The sequence below is a fragment of the Lontra canadensis genome, unplaced genomic scaffold (genome assembly GCF_010015895.1).
Source record: "Lontra canadensis isolate GAN:19392208 unplaced genomic scaffold, GSC_riverotter_1.0 scaffold13, whole genome shotgun sequence".
Lineage (NCBI taxonomy): Eukaryota > Metazoa > Chordata > Mammalia > Carnivora > Mustelidae > Lontra > Lontra canadensis.
In genome coordinates this window covers 9444784-9468884 of record NW_022631007.1, presented here as the reverse complement: position 1 = coordinate 9468884, position 24101 = coordinate 9444784, and the positions used below count along the sequence as shown (strand labels likewise).

Below are 24101 nucleotides of genomic sequence, written 5' to 3'. Positions count from 1 at the left end.
ATATCCCACAAAGCAGTGTTTTGTCTGTTCTGAATGTGTCCATGAATGTGCTTGAATCCAAGAACGTTAAATTTTGTTTTCCAGTCCTCTTGCCTTGGCCACCATAACTAATTTGGTTTGCATATTCTGCAAGAGGAATTTTCCAGAACATTTACCTTAAGAGATCATTACTGATAGATTGACTTGTCAAAGGTCTGAAAGAGTTACGTTAATAGAAAGCGAAACTTTACCAAAGGCTATCTAAAATAATTGCTTTTAGAGTTACAACGGGATGCAGGAACAGGAAAAAGCCTAGAGGTTCCTAGGATTGAATGTGGAGTTTGAAATTCTTTGTATGTAATGTATGGTTGAGGGAAAGGGGGGCGAAGGGGGGAGGGAGACACAAAGGAGAAAACAGGACAATGAAAGTCTTGGTTCATTTTTGGAATGTTTCTGGAAAGATGAAGTCTGTGCTGGCCGAGTCTCAGGTACAGATGACCCCAAGGCCTTTCCTACCTTGTGGTGTAAGATACCTTTCTCCCAGCACTCCCAGAACAGTACTCACTGTGTAGGTTCACATAGGAGTGCACCTGAAAGTAATCTTTGCTTTAGCTTTGAGTGATAGACTTGTATATTTTGAAACAGAGAAATCAGACTTCTATAGCATGACATCTGTTTGGGGGATCACTTACATATACTCATGAATAGATCTAGAAATTGAGTATACATTGACACTTCCAATGCGGTAACATTCAAGCTCTCTGTCATTAGCATCATGTTTACAAGGGAGCTTTGAGTCAAAATTTCAAGAACTTAAGACATTCACACCTGTGTAACATGTATTATGGCAAGAGCCATAAACTAGCCAACATCTGGCCTTGATCAGCAGGCAGATGGGGAGGTCAGGCCTGCCTTGGTTGGCACCTTGACTCCAAATCTTGTATTTGGCTTATTTTAAAAACGACTTTTGGTTTTATAAGGAGTTGGTAGTTCATGTGATAGGCTTATTCCTTAGAACTCAAGTTTCATGATCATATTCTTTAAAATTATCCTCCACGTGATCCTGGAGATGCTGAGAGCCAGCGAGGCCCAGGGCATTTCCAATGCACAGAGTTCAAAATTTATACTTGCTAAGGGATCTCCATGTCCTAAAGCTATCTCAAATTAAAGAAGTTAGGATACTGATGGGTTTAATCTGGCCGTCATTTCTTTTGCTAGCGTGGTACCTTCAACTTTTCAAGTGCCTTGAGACAAACTCTCGTGTAGGAGGCAGCCTAGCACGGGGCTTAAGAACACAGACCTCATTTTGATTTTTGCTTTTCTTACTTACCAGTTGATGTCCCTGGACTAGTTCTCCGATATCTAGTCTCTAAGCCTTCTTTGGTAAAAGGGGATAATAGTAGACTCTAACTGAGCCAGTGGTTGTGATAAATCAAAGCGATAGAAGCCAATTGCTTGGTCTAGTGTCTGGTGTAAGAACTCAGAATTTGCTGTTAGTGTTAACATTGATTCCTCTTCTTTTTCCTCTATTAGCGTAACTATTTGATTTATATTATATTATATTTGATCTTATATCTCTATTTTTAACAAATGAGGAACCTAAGACCTCGAAGAAGAGCTAGTTATTGGATTTCACTGGCATGGTTTATCAATCAGAATTTGGTTTAGTTGCAAACAGTAGACACTGTAAATAACTGTAGCTTTAGACCAAGTTTAGAAGTCAGCTAACATAGGGGTGCTTGGGTGGCTCAGTCGGTTAAGTGGCTGCCTTCAGCTCAGGTCAGAATCCCAGGGTCCTGGGATCAGAGAGCCTGCCCCTCCTGCTCCCTCTGCCCTTGCCCCGTCTCCCTCTGTTCCCTCACCACCACTTGTGTGCACGTTCTCTCTCTTTCAAATAAATAAAATTAAAAAAAAAAAAAAAAAAAAATTAAGCTAGGTTAAGTCCTCCAAATTTTTAAATCTAAAGCTTTTTTTTTTTCTTTTTTCAACATTGTTTTAGGTTTTCTGTGTGCCTTACATGTCGATATAAATTATGGAGTCACCTTGTGAATTTGTACCATAAAAAAAAAAAAATCATTTCCTTTGGTTTATTCTTTATCTTAGAGGAGGCTACCCATTATTTCACCACTAAACGTGAAGTTACCTGTAAGTTTTTGTTTTTTACCCTGTCTGATGGAGGAAATGGACTCTGTTTTAGTTTGCTGATAATACCCCCTCCCCTTTAAAAATAACGAATGGATATTGATTTTTGTCAAACGATTTTCTCACATCTGTCAAAATAACTGACTTGTTTAATGTGCGTGTGTAAAGAATTTGTGTTCTGAGTCTTTGGGTGTGGTTTTATACTAATATTAATTAGGTCAGGATGGTTCAATAGTATTTTGAAATATTGTAGACATGAGCTCATGCTGTCAATTTATTCTATTGGGTAATAAGAAAGTATTCTTCTTCTCTGATTCTCTGATGGAGTCTGTTTCTCCCTCTGGCAGGTTTTTCTTTTGTATATTTTGAAATTCTCTTATTAGGTGTCTGCACATTTATGGTTGTTATATCTTTTTGATAGATAGCCAAGTTTTTCATGTTAAATGGCCCTCCTTCTCTCTGATAATACTTCTAGTGTTAAAGCCCACCTTTTCTGATATTGCCACACTAGGTTTCTTACACTAATTTCCCCCTAATGTATCTTCTCCCATCTTTTCACGTCAGTCTTTATGTCTTTTTATTTAAAATGGGTTTCTCTTAGAGAACATGTAATTTGGTCCTCTTTTTTTGTTGCTCCATCTGACAATCTCTGCATTGTTAGTCATTTGCCTTCAGTGCGATTATGGATAGGACTGGTTGCTGTTTTCTGTTCATCTCCCATGTTCTTTATTTTATTCTTCCTTTCCTTCCTTCTTTTGGGAAAATTGAATACTTAGAAAATTTTTTTCTCTTCAGTTGGTTTTTTAGCGATATCTTTATTTTCTGCTATTGTTTCGGTTCTTAATTTTTTTGTTGTCATTTAGTGGTTGCTCTGGGCATTACAGTATCCAATGACGGTATAATGCTATCAACCACCCCCCTCATTCTTTGTTCTATTGTTGTCATGTATTTTCTAAGTATGTTAAAACATTATGATTCAATGTTGTTAATTTTGCTTCAAATATTCAGTTGTTTAAGGGGCTCAGTCATTTGGGCCCCTGACTCTTGATTTCATGACCTCAGGGTCATGAGATCCAGCCCCACTTTGGGCTGCACACTCAGTGGGGAGTCTGCTTGAGATTCCTTCTCCTCTCCCATCCACCCCCACTCGCGTGTGTACTCTCTCTCAATAAATAAATAAAATCTTTAAATAGCTAGTTGTTTTCAAATAAAGAAAAGGAAAAAGAACTTATTCCCAAATGTACCATTTTCAGTCCTCTTCATTTCTTCCTACAAACTTGCATTTCCATCTATATTATCGTTTATATTCTGCTTGAATAAGACTTCTTAATGTTTTTATAGTAAGGTAGGTATGTTGGCAACAATGTTCTCTTGGCTATTCCTTATTAGAAAATGTCTTAATTTAGCCTCATTTTTATTTAAAGTTATTTTCTCTGGAAATAGAGTTCTTGGAGATAGGTTCATTCTTTCAATACCTTAAAAAGAGGTAATTTTATTGTCTTTTGCCTCCATGGATCCTAATGAAAAGTCACCTTTTCATTATAAGGTAATGTAATTCTTTTCATTGTTCAATATATGTATTTTGGTTTTTTCTTCTGGATACTTTTAATATTTTTTTTCCTAGTTTTGGGTGCCCAGTATTTTGACTATGAGGTCCTTGTATGTTTTCTTTGAATTTATCCTTCCTGGGGTTAACTGAGCATTACTGTGTATGGGTGATTTTCTGCCAAAGTGGGGCAATCTCTATGCTCCATCATCTCTATGCTACAGACAGTAGAATGAATGAAGGGATAAAATAAAACAGGGCAAAGGGTGCATGCCAACTCTCTTTTAAGGAAGTTTCTCAGAAGCAACCTCAAGAGATTTCCATTTATATCCCATTACCCAGAGTGTTTTCATTTCCGTCTGGCTACAGCAAAGACAGCCAATGTAGCCATTATTCTGGACAGCCGGGTGACCAGCTGTCCTATTGCTGTGAAAGCAGAGGAGGCAGATATCAGAGAGGACAAGCCCTTTCTGCTATACATAGCCAGCAAGTGACAGAGGGGTCTGACAGGTCCTGGGTTACCTGTTTTCACATTCTTGGCCCTTCTGTTACGGCAAAAAGCACTGGCTAGAAGCTTGGATTTGGGAGTCAGACTCCCTGTGTTCAAACTCCATTCCTGCCATTTACTAGCTGTGTAACCTTGGGCAAGTTACTTCACCTTCCTGTGCCTCTGTTTACCCATCTGAAAAGGAAATAATAGTACTTAGCTCATAGAACTGAGACCAGGGTTCAGTGAGTTAATATAGCCCAACCGCTTAGAACGGTGCCTGGTATGGACAAGTGTTTGCATTTAAAAGACACTGTTTCAACAGCTTGTCCTTTTGAACCTGTGCGGAAATGCTGCTAGAGATACCCCCTGCCTACCACCTCTTCCCACCACGGCTTGCTCTGGGACCCCAGCTCCATTTGTCAGCCTCTCTGGGTGGCCCAATATGTTTAGAGAACACTGTGTGAGAACCACCTAATTCCAAAACACTCCCTCTTAGAGATCTCCTGGGACGCCCCCTTCCCCGCAAGGATTCATGTTCATGTGAAATTTGATGACGTTCCAGAGATTTGCTGACAAGCCCACCTCTCTCCCATTGCCCTAACCACAAACTCTGGGTGTACCTACAACCTGGAATTTCCCTAGAAACCCTGCTTAAAGGAAGGAGCCTCCAACATTTATTGAGCACTGCCTGCCATTTTGTTTCATCTGACACAGCAGGGGCCATCCTCGTTTTATATGCAAGAAAATTAAAGTACAAAATGATTAAGTACTTCACTCAAGGTTGCAAAGCTAGGAAGAAGAGCCCAACTTAGGTTTTCTGGCCCTGCCTTCTTTGTGTTATAAAACATTTTCCCTTTCTCTCTCTGGAAGCCATTTAAGGGGTGGCTATGAAAGGTGTGAGTCATTTACAAAGGATGTCCCATTAATCAGAGGATAACAATTGCTTGAGTGATGGAAAAAGAGAAGTTGCTGGTCACAGCTGTCGTGTCTTAGCTTGGGCTTCCATGACAGAATACCGTCGGTGGTTGGCTTAAACAAGAGACACTGATTTCTCACAGGAATGGAGGCAGAGAAACCTGCGATGGGGGTACCAGCATGGGCAGTTCTAGTGAGGACTGTCTTCCAGACACTTGCCTCAAATATTAGCATCCACACCTATGAATTTGATTCCTATCCATAGGTGTCTGACCCCCAGTCCATGTCTTCTCCTTCGTATCTCTTTCCTGAGCACCAGGTCTGCATAGTTAACTGACTGGAATAAACACAAAAGTACCTCAAGCCAACAAGTGCAAAGCTGAGCTCATCATTCCACCCTGGGAATCTCCTCCTCTGTTGGCCACTGCGGTTGGTAACACCACCGTCCACATTGTACCCCAGTCTAGAAAGACACACGTGTAGCTGCTTCTTACTGAACCCCTGTTATTTGCCAGTCACCGTGCCAAATGTTTCCCAGAAGTTTTCATTCCAGCTTCATAAAAACCGTGTGCTGTCGGCATCACTATGCCCATTCCGTGAACGCAGACACACGAGGTCAAGAGGATCAAGGACCTGCTCAAGGTCTTGCAGTTGCTCATGGGCAGTAACTCCCATGTTGGCTCCAAAGCCCATGGTTCACATTAAGTCACACACAGAAGGCACGTACACAGGGTCCACAGATGTGTTTTAGCTCCCAGAGAAATGACATATCACTGTTTTCAACTAGGAGGGGTTCCAACAAGAATCCAGATCTCAGATATTTCTTGAAAATTCAGAGGATCTGGCAACTGGCTCCACCTCCCAAATGGTAGCAGAAAGCTACAGGTGAGCGGCAGCCACCCCCTTTGGAACACACTCAAGGGGGCATGCTGTCTCTGGTCTGGCGCAGTCCCTGCCACTCCCTGCTGTCTTACTGCTGGCCTGCTTCTGTCGTCAGTGCTGCCTGCCTGACTCCTGCTGGTGTTGGAGTTTAAGGCTTCTGCGACCTTGTGTCCCTAGGCTTTCCCCTCTCTTTCATTCTTGCACCATCTAATTGGTCCCTGAACTGACAGTGTTGCTTGTGAAATCATTTACTGTCTCACATTCTTCATCCCTAGCGCTACAAATTATTCCTCCTAACCTCTCACCCCAATTACGCTAGTAAACACCTGGTTTCCTGCTTCCAGTCTTGATTGTCACTAATTCACTCTCCACACTGCTTGCAATTAGGGATATCAAAAAAACAAGAATAGATGATGTCTAGGAGCTTCAGAAGGAAATGCAGACTCCTTACGGAGGCGTGCAAGACTGTTCACGATCAGACGTCTGACCAGGGGCCTCATTTATGTTCACTTCCCCCCGTCCCCTTGACCTTACTGAAATGTGGGCTCTCCCCAGTCATGACCCTTCACATCTCCTTGCATATTTACTCATCTTTTGCTCTGCTTGGAATAGCCTATGCATATGATGTGAATATTTAAAATGGAGTCTACCAACATGAATCTAGAGTGATTGCCTTTCTAAAATTTGTATTTTTTTTCAATTTTGACTCGATGGATGAGTCTTCTATTTCTTTTTCCATTCGGATACAAACAGGATAGAAACATGAGTCCCAGTTGTGTTTATACACCTTTGCTCCTTAAATGGCCCATCATTGATTTCCTTCCGTGTCATACTGCAGAGTAGCAAGAGCTTGGGCTTAGTATCCCCGCTGTGCCATCCACTAGCTACATAGACTTCAACAGGCTACTTTATATATGTTTCTGTGTCGCCACTGTCCCATCTGTTAAGTAGAGGCACTAAGGGTTCTTTTATCATACAGTTATAGTGGGGTTCAGAGAAATAATGCATGGAAAGGGTTAAAACCATCTGGTGCACGCCAGCCCCCAGGAGATGTCCACTCTGGCTCTTAGTCTTACCATTCTTATTTAATTCATTTACTCAGCATTGGATCAGGAACTCTTTCAGGAATTTTGCTACGTATCTTTTTAGAACCCACAACAACGTTGTAAAGAAAATAATTTCAGGTCTTTTCTGGATGAGGCAGCAGAGTAGAGAGGTCGGGGCTCGCCTTGGTCATTGTTTGTCCCATGGTAATAAGTACTTAAGTATCTCCTTTTCATTCAGAGTAAAATGGAACACGTCTCACGGAAGATGGAATTATATTCCATTCCAGGCTGTGAAGGGACTCTTTGGAGAATTCAAATGTTATTAAAACCAATGTGGGACATTTTTAGTACAATTTCTAAAATTTAAAAACTACTGGGAACTTTATAAAATGTTGAATAGAATTGGATTTTGAAAAGGTTTTCTATTTTTGGACAGAAAAACACCAAGTTGATTATGCCAATTTATGAGGGATGTTTGAGATAATTAAGTCTGGGAGCTATTTTTGTTTGTTTTATGTATTCACTAGGTCCTTAGCAGCAACAACAGATATTGCCAATATTGCCAGGAGTTCTGTGTGAAGATGGGTAAATACGAACTTAAAGTAGACAAGGAGGGGACGTCTGGGTGGTGCAGTCAGTTAAGCATTTGCCTTCAGCTCAGGTCATGATCCTGATGTCCTGGGATTGAACCCCACATCGGGCTCCCTTCTCAGTGGGGAGTCTGCTTCTCCTTCTCTCTCTGCACCCCCCATCCCCACTTGTGCTTTCTCTCTCTCAAATAAATAAATAAATAAAATCTTTTAGAAAAATATAGACAAGAAAAGTTGAAGAGAATAGTGGAATAAAAACTGTCTATTAGTAAAATTATTTAACTTTGCTTCTAAAATTTGAACCATCTTCATTTAATTTTCAAGCTGCTGCTATACTCTGAATAGGTTTTACTAAAGCATTTGAAATCCCTGCATGGATACACAAACCTACAGACCCACACATACATATGTATACTTTTTAAAATTGAGGAATACTGAAACACATATACAGGAAACAAAAAAAAAGCCTCTACAATTAGCACATTTAATATTTTTAAAAAATTTAATGCTTTCCTGAGGTAAAATTTAGATACAAATTTCATTTATTTTAGGTACATAACTCAGTGCATTTTAGTAAATGTATCACCACAATGCAATATTAGACCATTTACATCAACCCCAAAGACAGCTGATGGCCATTCAGGGTCACACCTGGCCCCAGATAAGCACCAGTCTATTTTCTTTATCTACAGATTTGCTTTTTTTGGACATTTCTTATAAGTGGAATCACACAATATGTGTTGTTTTTTAATTGCTTTCTTTCAGCTAACATAATTCTTTGGGGTGCATCCATGTTGTAGCACAAGTGAGACCATAGATCCTTTTACTGCTCTGTAGTATTCCGTTATATGGCCACCAGAGTTTATCTATTACAGTAACCAACTTAAAAAAGTATATATTCAAGGGGCGTCTGGGTGGCTCAGTGGGTTAAAGCTTCTGCTTTCGGCTCAGGTCATGGTCCCAGGGTCCTGCGATCGAGCCCTGCATCGGGCTCTCTGCTTGGCAGGGAGCCTGCTTCCCTCTCTCTCTGCCTGCCTGTCTGCCTACTTGTGATCTCTGTCTGTCAAATAAATAAAATCTTTTTTAAAAAAAAGTATATAGTCAAGAAACTGCTAACAATGGCTCTTCGAGAGAGAAGAATAGGGTAGAAGGGATATGAGAGGGAGATCTTTTCATTGATTACTATTTTATATGGGTTTATTTTTTTTAAAATTCAGGATTACATCTTTTTAAAGCAAAGGTAGGGAATGCCTTTCCCCCAGAAATGTATATGAAATAAGAGGACTAAGTCCTCCATTGACCCCAGTCCCACCTTCCTGAAGGTAATCACCATTAATTTTTTCCGGCATCTTTCTAGACTAATTATTCACGCATACGTATGCCCATGTATACCTGTAAATATATTCACGTCCCTGGGTGTCTGAACGTCTGAGTGGTCATATATCTTACATTTGAACAAATTGGAAGCCCAGGGCTTAATACTTTAACCTCCCATTCCCAAAGCTAAGGCGACCTGCCTTTCCCTGTGGTTGGGTTGTCGGTATCTGGAAACTGTTAAATGAGTTAATCACTTCACAATGGGGAAATTTAGGAACGGGCCCAGATTATTTATTTTTTATTAAAAATTTTATTTATTTGAGAGAGAGAGGGAGAGCACAGAGGGAGAGTGAGAAGCAAACTCCCCGCTGAGCAGAGAGACCAGGGTGGGGCTGGATCCCGGGACTCCAGGGTCATGACATAAGCCGAAGACAGAGGCTCAAGGTCTGAGCCACACAGGTGCCACCTGCACCCAGCTTATCAGCTATGATGTGTGAACCCAGTTTCATTTATTTTTTACCCATTCCCCTGTCTGTGTTTTCTGGCAGGATACTTCGGCGCGGCCTGCGAGGAAAAGGTGGACCCGTGCGCCTCGTCCCCGTGCCAGAACAATGGGACCTGCCACGCAGACGGTCTGCATTTCAGCTGCAGCTGCAGTGCGGGCTTCACGGGGCCAGCGTGCGCCCAGCTCGTGGACTTCTGCGCCCTCAGTCCCTGCGCACACGGCACTTGCCACAGTGTGGGCACCAGCTATAAATGCCTTTGTGACCCAGGTCGGTACCATCATGGAATGCAAATCCTTGCTCTCTCCAGTCTTAGACTTTTACCTTTTCTAGAGCGTCTGGACAGATGTTGGCTCCCCGGATGTGTCCACTTGTCCATAGACACGTCCCCCACTCACTTATGACGCCCTTTCTCTTTAGACTTACTCTTGGCAGGGTTTTTAAAAACACGATTTCCCCTCTGCACGAGCAGGTCACAGTCATGACAAAATACGAAAAAACAAGTAAGCAAAATAAGAAAATTAAAAATAGGCTTGATCTCTGAACAGCTTAATTATTTTTTAAAGATTTACTAGAGGTCATTCCCCAGCTTTTACTGGACTGCCTATCTTTTAATACCATGTTCTTAGGTTAATGGAGTATGTTTTTCTTTTTTAATGGGCATAAAAAGCGAGACGCAATCCATTTAGAATTTTCTCATCTATTAGAATTACTCTGGGCCCTGTATGTGTTATTGGACCTGTGGCGTCCTCTGCAAATATTCAAAAGTTCCAAAAGTTTCTTTTCCAAAGATCTTCTGCCTTGTAATGATTTTTTTTTAATTGTGTAAATTTTGAGACTCCAAAGTCACAGTGATTTCTAGCCGAAATTTGTGTCTGCACAACCTACCTCTGTGGTCCTGAAAAGAACGCACACATGGGTGACTCTTTCTGGTCGTTTCTGTCTTGCCTCCCTCTCTTCTTCCTTGTAGGAGCTAGCTAGCCCTTCAGAATGTGTGGAAGCGCGGTTCCTCACACGTGTGTCTGACCCACCCACGTGGAGGTCAGTTCCCTGGTTTTGCTGGAGTCTCAGGTCTGCTGGTGCAGTGCCTTCCACCTGATGCCTGGTCCCCTCTCACCCCGTTTTCACCTGTAAACTTCTCCTTCTGGGCCCCCTACGCTTTCCCCCCGCTGAATTCCAGCAGTCACCCTTGATATCACTTGCCTGGTCTTTAAAACATTATATTAATTGTCTTTCTCCCCACGGGGGGTAGGAGGAAGTGTATTTTATTAGTAATCTTAATAGCTCCAAACCACCATTTAGTGAGCACGAATCTGTCTAGGTTTTGACCTGGTGGACCACATCTGTGGTCCCTCCCTGCAAGCTACATTTCACCGAGCCACATTTATGAATTGTGTCATACTTGCTTTAGTCATGTGCCTGTGGCCATACACCCAAGAGGGGGCTGAGTGCAGAGGCCGACCCAGGGGCCACGGTTCCACTGCCCAGAACTTTCAAGGGGCACGTCTCATACTCATGAATCAGTGAAGGAATTAGTAGGAAATCCAACTAAGCATTGAGGGGTATTGAAAAACCTTTTCATGGAGGGGAGCCTGGGTGGCTCAGCCAGTTAAGCATTTGACTCTTGATTTCAGCTCAGGTCATGATCTCAGGGTCGTGAGATCAAGCCCCATGTGAAGGTCTGTGGCTCAGTACAGAGTCTGCTTGTCCCTCTCCTTCTGTCCCTCCCCCGGTCCACACTCTTGTTCTTTCTCAAATAAATAAATAAAATCCCCACCTCTCGCCAAAATATATATGAAGAGAAAAAGAGAGAAATATTGGAAGAGATTGATTTTAAGGAATTGGCTCACGTAACTGTGAGAACGGGCAAGTTCTCAATCTGTAGTGCCAGACGTCAGGCTGGAAACTCAGGCAGGGTTTCCTTGTTACAGTTTTGAGCCTGAATTCCTTCTTAAGAAACCTCACTCTTTGCTCTTAGGCCTTCACCGGATTGGATGAGGCCCACCCACATTTTAGAGGGAAATCACTTCACTCAAAGCCTACTGCTTTAAAAACTCATCTCATCTAAAAAGTACCTTCCCAGCAACATCTAGACCAGCGTTTGACATGTTTGGGTGCCGTGGCTTAGCCGAGTTAACACATGGAATTAAGGCTCACAGTAGCATTTTTGGGTTTCCCATTAGAGCTTGAGGTAAAGAAGTTTCTCCACCTCTCCATCTGCCCTGAGATACTTTCCCTTGCCTTCTCCCTACTCCCTCTGTCTTCTCCTGTCAGAGCCATGGTGGAAATGGGAATGGCTTCCTCACCAGAAGTCCAGTTTTCTTCCATGTGCTGGGCCTTACGTGTGCGATGGAACTGGGCCTGCCAAGGAGGGGGTAGTGCGGGGCGGCCCCCTTGCCTGTTGGGAATGTGGGGCACGAAGACCGCTGTGTTTGCACATGAAGCAAGCTGCAGTGGTGCTGGGGAGAACACAGTCTCACTCACATCGGGGCTCCCGAGGGTGCTGCTCCCCACGCTCCATGTGTTCTCACGTGTGGTGTCTACCCACCCCCCTCCACTCATCGGAAGCAAAATCGTTCTGTCAGGAACTTCCTCCCTCCTTCATTACCAGACCCCTGAGAGTGCTGCTTCTGTCCGGGAAGCCCCACCCAAAGAGAAATCAGATATCTCAAGACCAGAAGGGAGCCCTGTTTTTTCCTCCTTTTCTCCTCAGACTTCCTTTCTTGATCATACTAACTTTTTCTTTCTATTTAGTTGGCCTACTTTTAAAACTTTCTTTTTTTATTATTTATTTTTATTTTTTATTTTTAAACCTTTAAATGGAATGTAGTTATTTAAAGGTAAATGTTACTTTGTGTGGCTGACGATTATGAAAATGTTGTTTCACACTCTGAGTTTATCGACAGGTACGGGCAGGCTTACCTGGGTCCTGCATAGAAAGTATATTTCCTGTTCTTTCTCTTTCCAGAGAGAGAGGTGAGAACTGACCTGGGAGATCCCCTCCCATTGACCGTCCCCATAGGTAACTTAACAGGACTTCTCTGGACCTTTTTGTATTTTTATGAAGAACATCTTAGATTCTTGTCCATTCAGTGACAGTTGGTGTCACAGCCTAGACTGGGACAAGTTGCTGACTGTGGTCTGCTGTGTGTGAGAGTGTTAAATGTGGCACATGGCACGTTTCCTGGCATGGAGTCGTGAGAGATATTGCCCTTTCTTTCTGTCAATGGACATTCCAGCATTTATTTATTTATTTATTTATTTCAAGATTTTATTTATTTATTTGAGAGAGATTGGGCCCGAGCACAGGGTTTGGGGGAAGAGGGAGAGGGAGAAGAAGACTCACTTGCTCAGCAGGGAGCCCATTGTGGGACTCCATCCCAGGACCCTGGGATCATGACCTGAGCTGAAGACAGACACTTAACCAACTGAGCCACCCAGGGGTCCCCCAAGCATTTCTTTGTAAGGTCTCTACAGTCTCTACGTAGAGACTGTAGAGTCTCTACGTAGAGACCATAGGTCTGTAGACCGTAGAGTCTCTACGCAGAGACTGTAGGTCTGTAGACCGTAGAATCTCTACGTAGAGACCATAGGTCTCTTTGTAAGGTCTGCTGGTCTCTACTCAAACTTCCTTCCTGGCCAGCTGGAGCATTTGGCTTGGTAATAGTCAAATGTCCAGTGTCACCTTTGGGAGGTGAGGAACCTGGTGATTGGAGCCAAAATGATGAGGGGACTACTGACTGATGATCAGTAGATGTTTTATTGAATTAATACAGCGCTTATATACTCTTAAGATCTGGATTTCTACAGGATGTGGTTACATGCAGAGTAATCATGTGCTTACATGTGAACAATAACAACTTGTTAATGGATGGAAAAACAGACTTAATGACTTTCCATTGTAATCAATACAATGTATCTTAGAGGGGGCATGAAATTACAACATGCATCCTTTCATGTTTATTCTGGGCATCAGTCCCAGCAGAACTCTTCTCCTCCTCCTCTTGGAGCTTTCTCACAAGACACGGCATGACCCCGGTCCCATCGGTAAGGATGCAGGCTGTGTTCCAACAGTCCAGCCACTAAGTAGCCTTGAAAAGCCTAAAGAGGCATGTATTCCCTTCCATGAGTCCTTTGTCTCTTAGGTGGTCTCTCCCCGGGGCAGAGCCTTGGAGTTCTTGTCAGAGTTCTGTCTTTGAACTTGGGAGATAAAATTGCTTTCCGAGGGGTTGCGTCCTCAGATCATTAAGTGACATTGTGTGAAATAAAAAAGGCATCTTAACATCTGGGAAGAATTTACATTTTAAGAGGTGAAATGACAATTCTCTGAATATGAAATTTTTAGTCTTAATCTTTTGGAGTACATAATTGCTTTCCCACCAGTTTGCATAATAGAAGAATCTCACGAGAGTCGGTAAATTGGGTGTCTAGCTGAAGAGCGGCAAGCCTGATCATCTTTACAGAGAGCAAACCGATCCCATTTCATAAAATGACAGCAGATTGAAATCATGTCAGGTTGATAATTAGTTCCCGTCTGACAAAATGCCATTTGGATCACTGCAAATCAGATTTGCCAGGTGCTTTATTTTCAAACCTCATTTTTAGCTTATCAGGCTAGGGATTTCTGATGGGATTTTAATATTAAATAATAAAATGTCAACACTGAGTAATCACTGAAATATTATCTTTCAGTGACAGTGTTAAGTGATAGGCATAAATACTCCCCCCCCAAAATGGCAAATTGAAATCTCCCCAAGACTAGAGAAATGCAGAACATGGACCCTTGTAAGTAAGCATTGTAGCGGGGAGTGTCACAGTGCGAGGAACTTGCTGGGGGTGGGGCGGACATGCTCGCAGGTGGGAGCCATGGTGTTTCATGCACCCTCAGTACAATGGTGGCATCTGCAGATGCCATTTGGATGATGACCAATACTGGAAGGAATCCCTGGCTGGAGATGGTTTGCCTGAGTTCACTGGTCTTGGCCCCGGCCTAATGCAACTGAGTCATTACTCTGACCTTGTTTGTTAAATTGAATTAACCATGCCTTTATAGAATGTGCCTTAAGTTAAAGAAGTTTAGACTTTTTCCAAATAACATTTTTTTTAAAGGAAACTGTAGGAATTTCAGGTATTTTTTACATATGCCTTACACGTGAGCTGCACCTATGGTCTCTGAGGCCTGAAGGGCAGCTGGCATTGCTTCCTTCAAACTCAGACTTGGCAATATCGGCATTCTGATAGTCTTCTGGAAACACAATCTAAGGTAGGACTTACTGCTTAGGATTTTAATAACAATTCAACAGCCATAAAGAAAAAAGCACACCTACAAGATATGAAGACATTTCTGTCTTGCTAACGAATGCTTAATTGCATTTAGATTCTTGGATAAGTACAGTGGACAGCTTTCATCTTTTATGAACCAGAAAACTTTCTTCATCAGGTTCACTAAGATGGAGACAGTTCTTGTGTTTAACAAGCTCTAAGGGGTTCCTGGTCTACATATCATAGTATTCCTAAGAATTATAGATTGTATGCAATATATTGTCTCCTTTCCTTACATCCCAGCACTGTTACCATGTCCTTCTTTTGTTATATTTCAAAACATGATATCTGTCCTCACCATTGGGGCCCCAAATAGAGCCTTGTCTACCTAGCGAACAGCTGTAATAATTCTTCATAATCTGTATTTACCTAAGAAAGAAATTTAAATCTCTCTTGACAGCATGATGATAGTAAGAACACTGATATATGAGAGCTTGTTGGACAATTACAGATAGGCCTTGAAGGTGTTAGAAGCTGGCCTCATGCTCATAGCTGGGCCATTGTGTCTCTTATTGGACACAGGACATAAGTAATCCCACAGAAACTGACACCAGACATGGTCACTCAGAGGCCATGATAAAGTGAGACAAGACCATTTTATAATTTTAAGTACAGACAAAACCAAGGTCACCATGCAGTCCACGTAATACCACACTTCTCCTTCTCTCACAAATAAATGGAAGGCTAGCTGCTTCTTTACCAACCACATCTTTAGCCTTGAGCTAGCTTGCCTTTGCTATAGATCAGATATATTGAGATACTCAAGCATAGAGCTGCTTCTGCTTTCTGACCCCGCTCTAGAGTGAGTCCTCCCCAGATCATCCAGCTGGAGTTCAAATCCTGTAAGTAGCATCTAACCCCCTTGTACTGAGACACCCCCTGGTTCCCATGATGTGTTCCCCCTTGCTGCATTGACTGGACTTAACTGATTGAAATGCTCAAAATACTGACAGTTCAATCAATTGAAGTTTTGTGTTAACAGCCCAATCAGAATTTCCAACGAGTTGGACAGGGAAATGCTCTGGATTTATACACAGGGGGTGGATGCTATGGAACAAAAGTCCTGGGTGAGGGTGGGAGGGGGAGGAGAGGGGGAGATTCAGAGAACAGGAGATGCATTTGGCTGCCAAATAAGATGCCCTGGGTGTGGTAATGGGTGGGAAGGCTGAAAGGTTCGCTGGGGCACACTGGGGAGACTCTAGATGCTGCGTTTGGAAAATGAAGACTTGGGGACCTTTTGCATTGTCTGGGAACTGATCCGTGTTTTAGAAAGATGGTTCTGATAGGATTGGGAGATTTCTAGGGAGAATGAGTGATTCGAGGAAGAATGGGGAAGAAAGAACATTCTGGTAGAATTAGATATTATAGGGAGATTTACCGTCAAGAAGAGATGGTAAGACAGCAGAGCAGTCAGGAAGCTCAGGCAGGTGGAAGTGAGGGCTTGGACTTGTGGCAGTGGGAATGAAAGGTTGGACCTAAAATCTAATCGTCAGGTGGAATCGTCAGATTTGTTAGCTGAATGCAGGGAACGAAGGTCAGACTGGAGCTCAAGGTCTGTCTCCAGCTTTAACTTGGGATCCTCAGAGAAACAGGAGGATGTGCAGAAGCAGCCTTAAGCGCCTCCCACCGCCCACCACACCAGGGAACGCTGAGGAGTCGGCTCCTGTGGTGTCGACAGCTGCTGGCACGGCCATACTTTACTCCATTTCATTTTTATTCTAATTTGGGGGGCATTCGGGGAGAATTAGTGATATTGCCTTCTTTAGGCTAGTGACCTGCGGGGTTACTAGAAGGGGAGAAAGGACACTAGAAATGAGTGATGGGCATTGCTGGTGGAGCATATGGAATGTTTATGAGATTCTTGACATTCAAAATCTATTCACAAGGCTGCTTTTTAACCTCACTTTAAATGGCTAATCCGTACGTATGAAAGTGTTGATGAGACAGCCTTTAATTACAGAGGATTTCTGTTCCTTCTTCTCCCACCACTCCACTTAAAATTCAAGTAGTTGAGAGCTCATTTGTGGCTGAACTCTTGTTGAAAAGGAATGAGGTTTACCTGCTGACTGTAGGTTTTAGAATAGTCTGTGAGGACAGCAGAAAACATGGACATCACCTTACCTGCACCATACCTGCAAACAGGGAATGGCGGCTGATAATAACTTGGGGCACCGAGCCATGCATTTCTGAGAACGGCTCTATGGGAGACACTTTGCCAGCCCAAGATTGCAGGAACTTCTCATGAAGTTTATGGCCGTGAAGATCAGATGGAGACGTATTTGAAACTCTTTTATAACTAAGACATTGACTCTTATTTTGTTTGGTGGTTGGGAGTTAATTACGATCTGATCACTAATGTCTTCTTGCTTGCCAAAAGCCTGGGCAGCTGGAATTGAGAACTGAGAGTCAGCATCCTTGCCTCTCTTCCCAGCTGTGATGGAAAGGGGCCTGGCCGAGAACTGAGCCCAGCCCAGTTCAAGTCTCAGCTTTGTCACAGAGCAGCTGCGTAGTTGGCCTCTGGCTGCCTTAGTTTCCTCTTCTATGAAATGGGGATAAACCATAAAGCTCAAATGAAGTGATGCGTACTGTCTTGTATTTTGAAATCTATAAAACAACGAAGCAGTTGTGCAAATGTCAGCTATGCCTTTCCCTGGGGAAGATCGGCGAGGAATTATTAAATCTGCCTGGATTCTTCTCACGTGAGGTTCAAGGCTAGAGCTGGAGTAGAGGAGGGATCCATCTTCATGGCCATAGCGGGTACAGGTGCACCTTCTTGCAGGACTAAGTGATTGCTTGCTGTGTGGGCTCTCGGTGGCTTCCGTGATTAAATATTTAAGTGCCTGGTGCTGGGCAGAGCTCTTTAAGTGAAATGGCTACTCGGATCCTCACAGTCCTTAAGTCGTGACCATGACTGTTGCCATTTCTGGGCCCAAGACTACAGAGCTAGTAGAGGATGAAGCCGGGATCAAACCCTGGGTGTTTGGGACCCAGAGCCTCTGTTAGCTCAGAGTAAACAGGAAATAGGGGGAAACTGTGACTGACTCACTAGTGATGAGTAAAGGACTGACCAGATTTCCCAAGCAGTAGTTGTCTTAATGGCTACCTCAGAAGGACACATGAAGTTGGGGTTCATTGGGATATTGATTCAGCCATATTGATCTGGGTAACGCTCTTTGTCCGGGCAGCTTTGCCTCAGTAGCTCGCGTCTATGACGACTGCCAACATCCAGACTCTGTGCCAGTCACCTGACAAAATTCTCTCTTCCTTAACCCCAGGCTGTAGTACTCCTATTTTCCTAACTGAAGGATGGAGAAACTGAGGCAGTGAGGGTATAAACAGCAGGAGGCGGGGGTGACAGAGCCCCAAATTGAGCTGGGTTTGTCTAGAACTGAAGCCCTTGACCCATAGGCAGACTCTCAGCAGAAGCCTGCTTGTGCCTCTCCCCCGCCAAGTTACGCTTCAACCTGGGCTCTCACTTATGTTTGAGCCAATCACGGGAGAAGCTTCTAGACTCCTCTGGTCTCAGTGCAGCTCCTGAGATGAGGCTTGAAAAGCAGGCTTGGTTGTGGTCTAGCGAGTGGCTAGACCTGACCAATAGTTCCTTCCTTCCCAGCCCAGAGAAGCACAGTTCTGACTTGCAAAGGGATTGAGCTGCAGGGTGGAGGGGGTGGCGGGGTGGGGCGGGGGGGTCCTTCAGCTTTTGTTACACTGCAGATTCAGCTCCTTTGAAATGGTTGCTGGGGGCTACCTGGGCCCGGAACTTAGGGCCGCATCTCACCTGATGGCTGCTGCTTACACCTGTTTAGAGAAACTGCTGTTCTGTGGTTCAAATGAGAGATACAGATGTGGCCACATGACAGATGTGTCACTCTTCCACTGAGGTAGTCTCCCTTGTGGGGTGGTGATTCTCACTCCTGGGAGCCCCAGTGCCCAGAAGCAATATGACCTTTTTTCTTAGCACTGGAATCTGCAAGTCTCCTGCGTTGACTGTTGTATGACCCGACACCTTCGATGCTGTTTCTTTTCACTTGACTCTGAGAATGTCCCTGAAATGTTCTTTCCGCTTCACAGTTGGCTTTTGTTTTTTCGTTCTTTGCCTGGAGAGAGCTTGGATGTCCTAGCTCCCAGTGTCACTCCTTCCTACGGGAGTGGCTCAGGGGCAGTGGTCTGTTGTCAGTGTCCATAGTGGAGGCGTAGCTGGGCTCCGGAGCCCCAGGGTTGGAGCCTGTATGACAGTGTGCTGTCGTAGGGGATGGTACGAGTTATAGGGTGACCAATGGCCGGCTGCATCCCGAGTCCCAAATAGACAGTCCAAGAGGAGACTTGCCTGCATGTTCTACTTTTTTCTTTTTTCTTTCTTTCTTTCCTGGCCTTTTAGTCTTCACTGTGCTTTTAAATTCTTTATTGATTTGGATTTGTCTAAAAACCTGCGGACAATGCCCTGCGTCTGTTTGCTGGTTTTCTATCGCCGTCATTAATTTTCCATTTAAGGGCACAGGATGAAAGTTGCTGCATATGCTGAGTGCTTTTATAAAATTGCTTCAGTTTTAATGAAGATTCTGAGCCCCTGGGTGTGCCTGCAGCAGTGATACGTGGCCTCTTTTTTTTTTTTTTTTTTTTTTAAATTCCAGCACATTGTCGGCTCAAAGTCCTTACTGACTTTGTGGAGCAGCGTGTCCTCTCTGGTCTTGCCAGGTGCTTCCTTATGCAATGCCACAGTGCCCCATTTAAAACCCCATTTGGCATTAGAGGATTTGGCTGGAGAGATCATTAGCCGTTTGGACAGAAGTCTTAATGATATGTTGATAGTTATCAGGCTAATGTTTCATTTTTTTCAATACTAGATGGTTTCTGATGATACAGATGAGAGTGAATGTCTGAGGCTTAATTCATTACTAAAAGTATGTCTTTTTTTTTTTAAAGAGTTTATTTATTTATTTGTCAGAGAGAGAGAGAGTGAGTGAGAGAGCACACAAGCAGGCAGAGTGGTAGGCAGAGGCAGAGAGAGAAGCAGGTTCCCTGCCGAGCAAGGAGCCCGATGCGGGACTCAATCCCAGCACCCCGGGATCATGACCTGAGCCAAAGGCAGCGGCTTAATCAACTGAGCCACCCAGGCGTCCCTAAAAGTATGTCTTTTAGATGGGATAAGCCCGACTGAAAGTCAGTGTGGACTCAGGAATATATATTGTCGGGTGGTCTGATTTGGGCACAACTTCCCTTCATCTTTTACCCCCTAAAAATGCCTTTGCTAATAGTTTGCTGATGCCTATAAGTTTATGCCTGTGGTTTTATTCTTTTAAGTGAGGCAATGTAAACCCCTGTATTTGTTAGTTACTGCTGCGTAACAAACTTTCAAAATTTGGTAGCTTAATACAATCTATCATTATTTATGGGTCTGTGGTTGATAATTTTGGCAGGGCCTAGCTGGGGTGTCTCTTCTCCACCCACATGCTGTTTGGTGCTCACTCATGCTTTGTGATCAGCCGGTTCATCAGCTGGGGCTTGGCCAGTCCTGCAGGACCTCAGCATGTGTCTGGCACTTGGCTGGAATGACAGCGGCCTCTGGCCGACATGTTGTTCGCCATCCAGCAGACCAGTCGGGGCTTCTTCACAGGGCAGCTGGGTTCCAAAAGCAGCAAGGGAGGACAGGCCCAATGCACAAATATTCTTTACGGTTTCTTCTGTTGTTTGCTAATGTCTCACGGGCAGGAGCATAACATTGGCCAAGTCCACAGATTGCTTTTCTCAATGTGAAGAGCTATAGAGAGACTTTGGGACTGTTTTTTTTTTTTTTCCTTTGTAATCTACCATATCTTAAACCTACATATGTGAGGAATGTGAATGAGTTTAATATATTTATAAGAATAGCTTTGAGGAGGATAGTTGAAAAAGAGAAACAGTGTGCTGTTACGATGGTTTGAGTGAAAGACGGGGTCCCACGGAACTTGCCTACCCAAGGGATAAGGAATATCTGGGAGTCCGTTGCTTTCCTTACTTTGGAATTTCTTCACAAGTCTGTATAGACAGAGCCTGGTCTTCGCTTTATGTCAAGGAAATTCTATTTTCTACTTTTGATTATTTGTATTCATATTCTACTAGGATCTGCCCTTTTGATTTTTCACTGCTTTATAACCTCTTATGTGAATAAGTGCCCTATTTTTAAGCATCCTTAAGGATCATTTAGTAGAGGCAATAGGGACAGAACTCAGGATGGATTCAAATAATTGAGTTCTGATTCTAGATCATTTGTGTTGAGAAATTCATAATCTAGTTGCCTCACGGTACAGTTCTGGTTGTTCCTTTTCTCCACAAAGTTCTTTTTTTCCCCCCATAATAACTATTTTATGTGTGTCTGTTTCTCATTTTGAATTTCTAATGTGAGAAAGTACAAGGGATAATATACAAAACCGTGTAGCCGTTACATATTCTTTTTAAAGTTTTCATTTAAATTCCAGTTAGTTAACATACAGTTTATTAGTTTAATATTATTAGTATTAATTCGTATTAATTATTATATTTATATAATATATAATTGTATTATAATTAGTGTTAATATTAGTTTCAGGTGTACAGTTCAGTGATTCAACTTCCCTACATCACCTGATCTCATCACGGCAAGTGCGCTCCGTAATCCCGACCACATATTTAACCCATCCCTCCCCCCACCTTCCCACTGGTAACCATCGGTTTGTTCTCTATAGTTAAGAGTCTGTTTCTCAGTTTGCCTTTCTCTCTCTTTTTTCCCTTTACTTTTGTTTTTCTGTTTCTTAAATCCCACATATGAGTGAAATCATATGGCCTTCGTCTTTCTCTGACTGACTTATTTCATTTAGCGTAACTCTCTAACTCCATCTATGTTGTTGCAAATGGCAAGATATCACTCTTTTTTATGGCCGAGTAATATTCCATTATATATATATATTTTATATATATTTATAAAATATATATATACATAAATACACACACACATACGCCACATCTTCTTTATCCAATCATCAGTTGATGGACACTTGGGTTCCATAATTTGACTATTTTAGGTAATCCCGTTCTCAACATCAGGGTACATGTATTTCTTCGAGTTAGTATTTTTGCATTCTTCGGGTAAATACAATCCAGCAATGGCTGGATTGTACAGTAGTTCTACTTTTAACTTTTTGAGGAGCCCACAAACTCTTTTCCAGAGTGGCTGCTTCAGTTTGCCTTCCTATTAACAGTGTGAGAGAGTTCTCCTTTCTCCACATCCTCACCAACACCTGTTATTTCTTGTGTTGTTGATTTTAGCCATTTTGACAGGTGAGAGGTGATTTCTCATTGTAATAAAAGAATTTGCAATGGGAAAAAGACAGTCTCTTTACCAAATGGTGTTGGGACAACATGGAAAAGAACGAAACTGGACCACTTTCTTACACCATACGCAAAGATAAATTCAAAATGAATTAAAGACCTTAGTGTGAGACATGAAACCATAAAATCCTAGAGAAGAACATATGCAGTAACTTCTTTGACATCGGCCATAGCAATTTCTTTCTAACTACGCCTTCTGAGGCAGGGGAAGCAAAAGCAAAAATAAGCTATTGGGACTTCATCAAAATAAATACCTTCTGCACAGTGAAGGAAACAATCAACAAAACTAAAAAGTAATCTATTGAAAGGGAGAAGATATTTGCAAATGAAATATCTGATAAAGGGTTTGTGTCCAAAATGTATAAAAACTCAACACCCCAAAATGAATAATCCAATTAAAAAATGGATGAATAGACATTTTCTCAAAGAAGATGTACAGATGGCCAACAGACACATGAAAACATGCTCAGCATCACTAATCACCAGGGAAATGCAATCAAAACCACAGTGAGATAATCCATGAGGTTCTTTAGCTGAATCATGACTGTAAGAGTCAGCTTCAGCCCTTATGAGTGTATAGCCCATAGGGGTGGTGGCCTAGTGGGAAGTGTGTGCTTCTAAAAATGTTTATGAATGACTATGATAAATTTCCTTGGTATTTAGCAATTTAGCAAGGATGCAGCATATGTACTTGAGAATGACAGTGACTAAGGGGGGAGGTTAGAGGTTTGCTTTGTATTGTGTCTTTGAATGTCCTCATCCTCAGGGATAGGAGAGGAAAAGCAAATACACCTGGAGAAAAATCTACCTCTGCATTGTGGATTCTATGCACCAGAATTTTCTGGAATAGTCTTGATCATAGTGTTTTGTTTTCCATCACAACCACTTTGGTACTGAACTATGTATGAGGCCCCCTCTTATCACCAGAAACAGTGTAACTTTATCAGATCATGTTTCTCAAGTTTTGGTTTTTAAAAATTTTTATTGTAGATTGTCTGCCATTTTTGTTTTTCTTTTTAATTACAAAAATGTCCCCAGACTTACTGAAATATAATTGACATATAATGTTAGGTAAATTTAGGTGTATAATGTGTTTGATACTCTTACATGTTGCAAAGTGATTACTCCCCATTGCATAGTTTACACAATCATGTCACCAAATTATCAGGGGTTTTTTGTATAAAAAAGTTGCTTTCTGAGCAACTTTCAAGTGTGTAATACAGTATTATTAAATAATCACCATACTGTACATTAAATCCCCAGAATGTGTTAATCCTATAACTGGAAGTTTGTACCCTTTCACCCACATCTCCCTAGCCCCAGGAAACCACCCTTCTGCTCTCTGTTTCTATGAATTCTGTCCACTGTTTTCTGATGGTATTCCTTTACCTAAAATGTTATTTCCTTGGGTTTAGGAAGCTGGATCAGAGATGTGGGGAAAAACTGCACTCACTAATCTGAATTTAGACTTGTTTTTCCACATTCTGATTAGGTATATATAACTCCCAGTCCTATAGGGAGAAATAAATGTTTGTCTACTTCTATACCCTTATTATTCCCTCATTTTACACTGCCTCCCCCAAATTTGGCATTTGTGTCAGTTTGGGATTCCTTTGCATTGCTTTCTTCCCTGAAGCAAATCAGAGAGGAGTACAGTTTCATTCAGTCTATGAATCTATGGTTGGTAGGTCATTGGACCACATTTCACTATTGGTTTATTTACATGCCTGTGACTGGTACATGTTCTGACTATGTGTTTTGTGCTGGATTTTTTTTTTTTTTGATATGCTGATGGGAAGCCATAGATATTAAAAAATATTACCATGCCATATCTGGCACCTGTCACAGGTAACTCCTCCCACCTCTTGTCCTTTTGAGAACCAGAAGCTGGGTGAGGTGTGTGCTTTGTAGCTCAGTGGCTCTCAGACTTCACTGTGCATTAGAATCACACCCAGGGCTTATGAAATCAGAGTTCTGGGCTCCACCCAGAGTTCTGGAGTCAACAGGTTTTGGGTGGGGCCCGAG

The 24101-nt window shown here is 42.5% G+C and overlaps 1 protein-coding gene across 1 annotated transcript in view; it reads left to right on the top strand.

Moving 5' to 3' along the window:
- Positions 1-24101, top strand: part of DNER (delta/notch like EGF repeat containing) — a 308774-nt gene that overhangs the window by 235361 nt on the left and 49312 nt on the right. The window contains exon 8 of the mRNA XM_032857415.1: positions 9456-9680. Coding sequence (XP_032713306.1) covers positions 9456-9680 — 225 coding nt within the window. The remainder of the gene's footprint in view (positions 1-9455; positions 9681-24101) is intronic.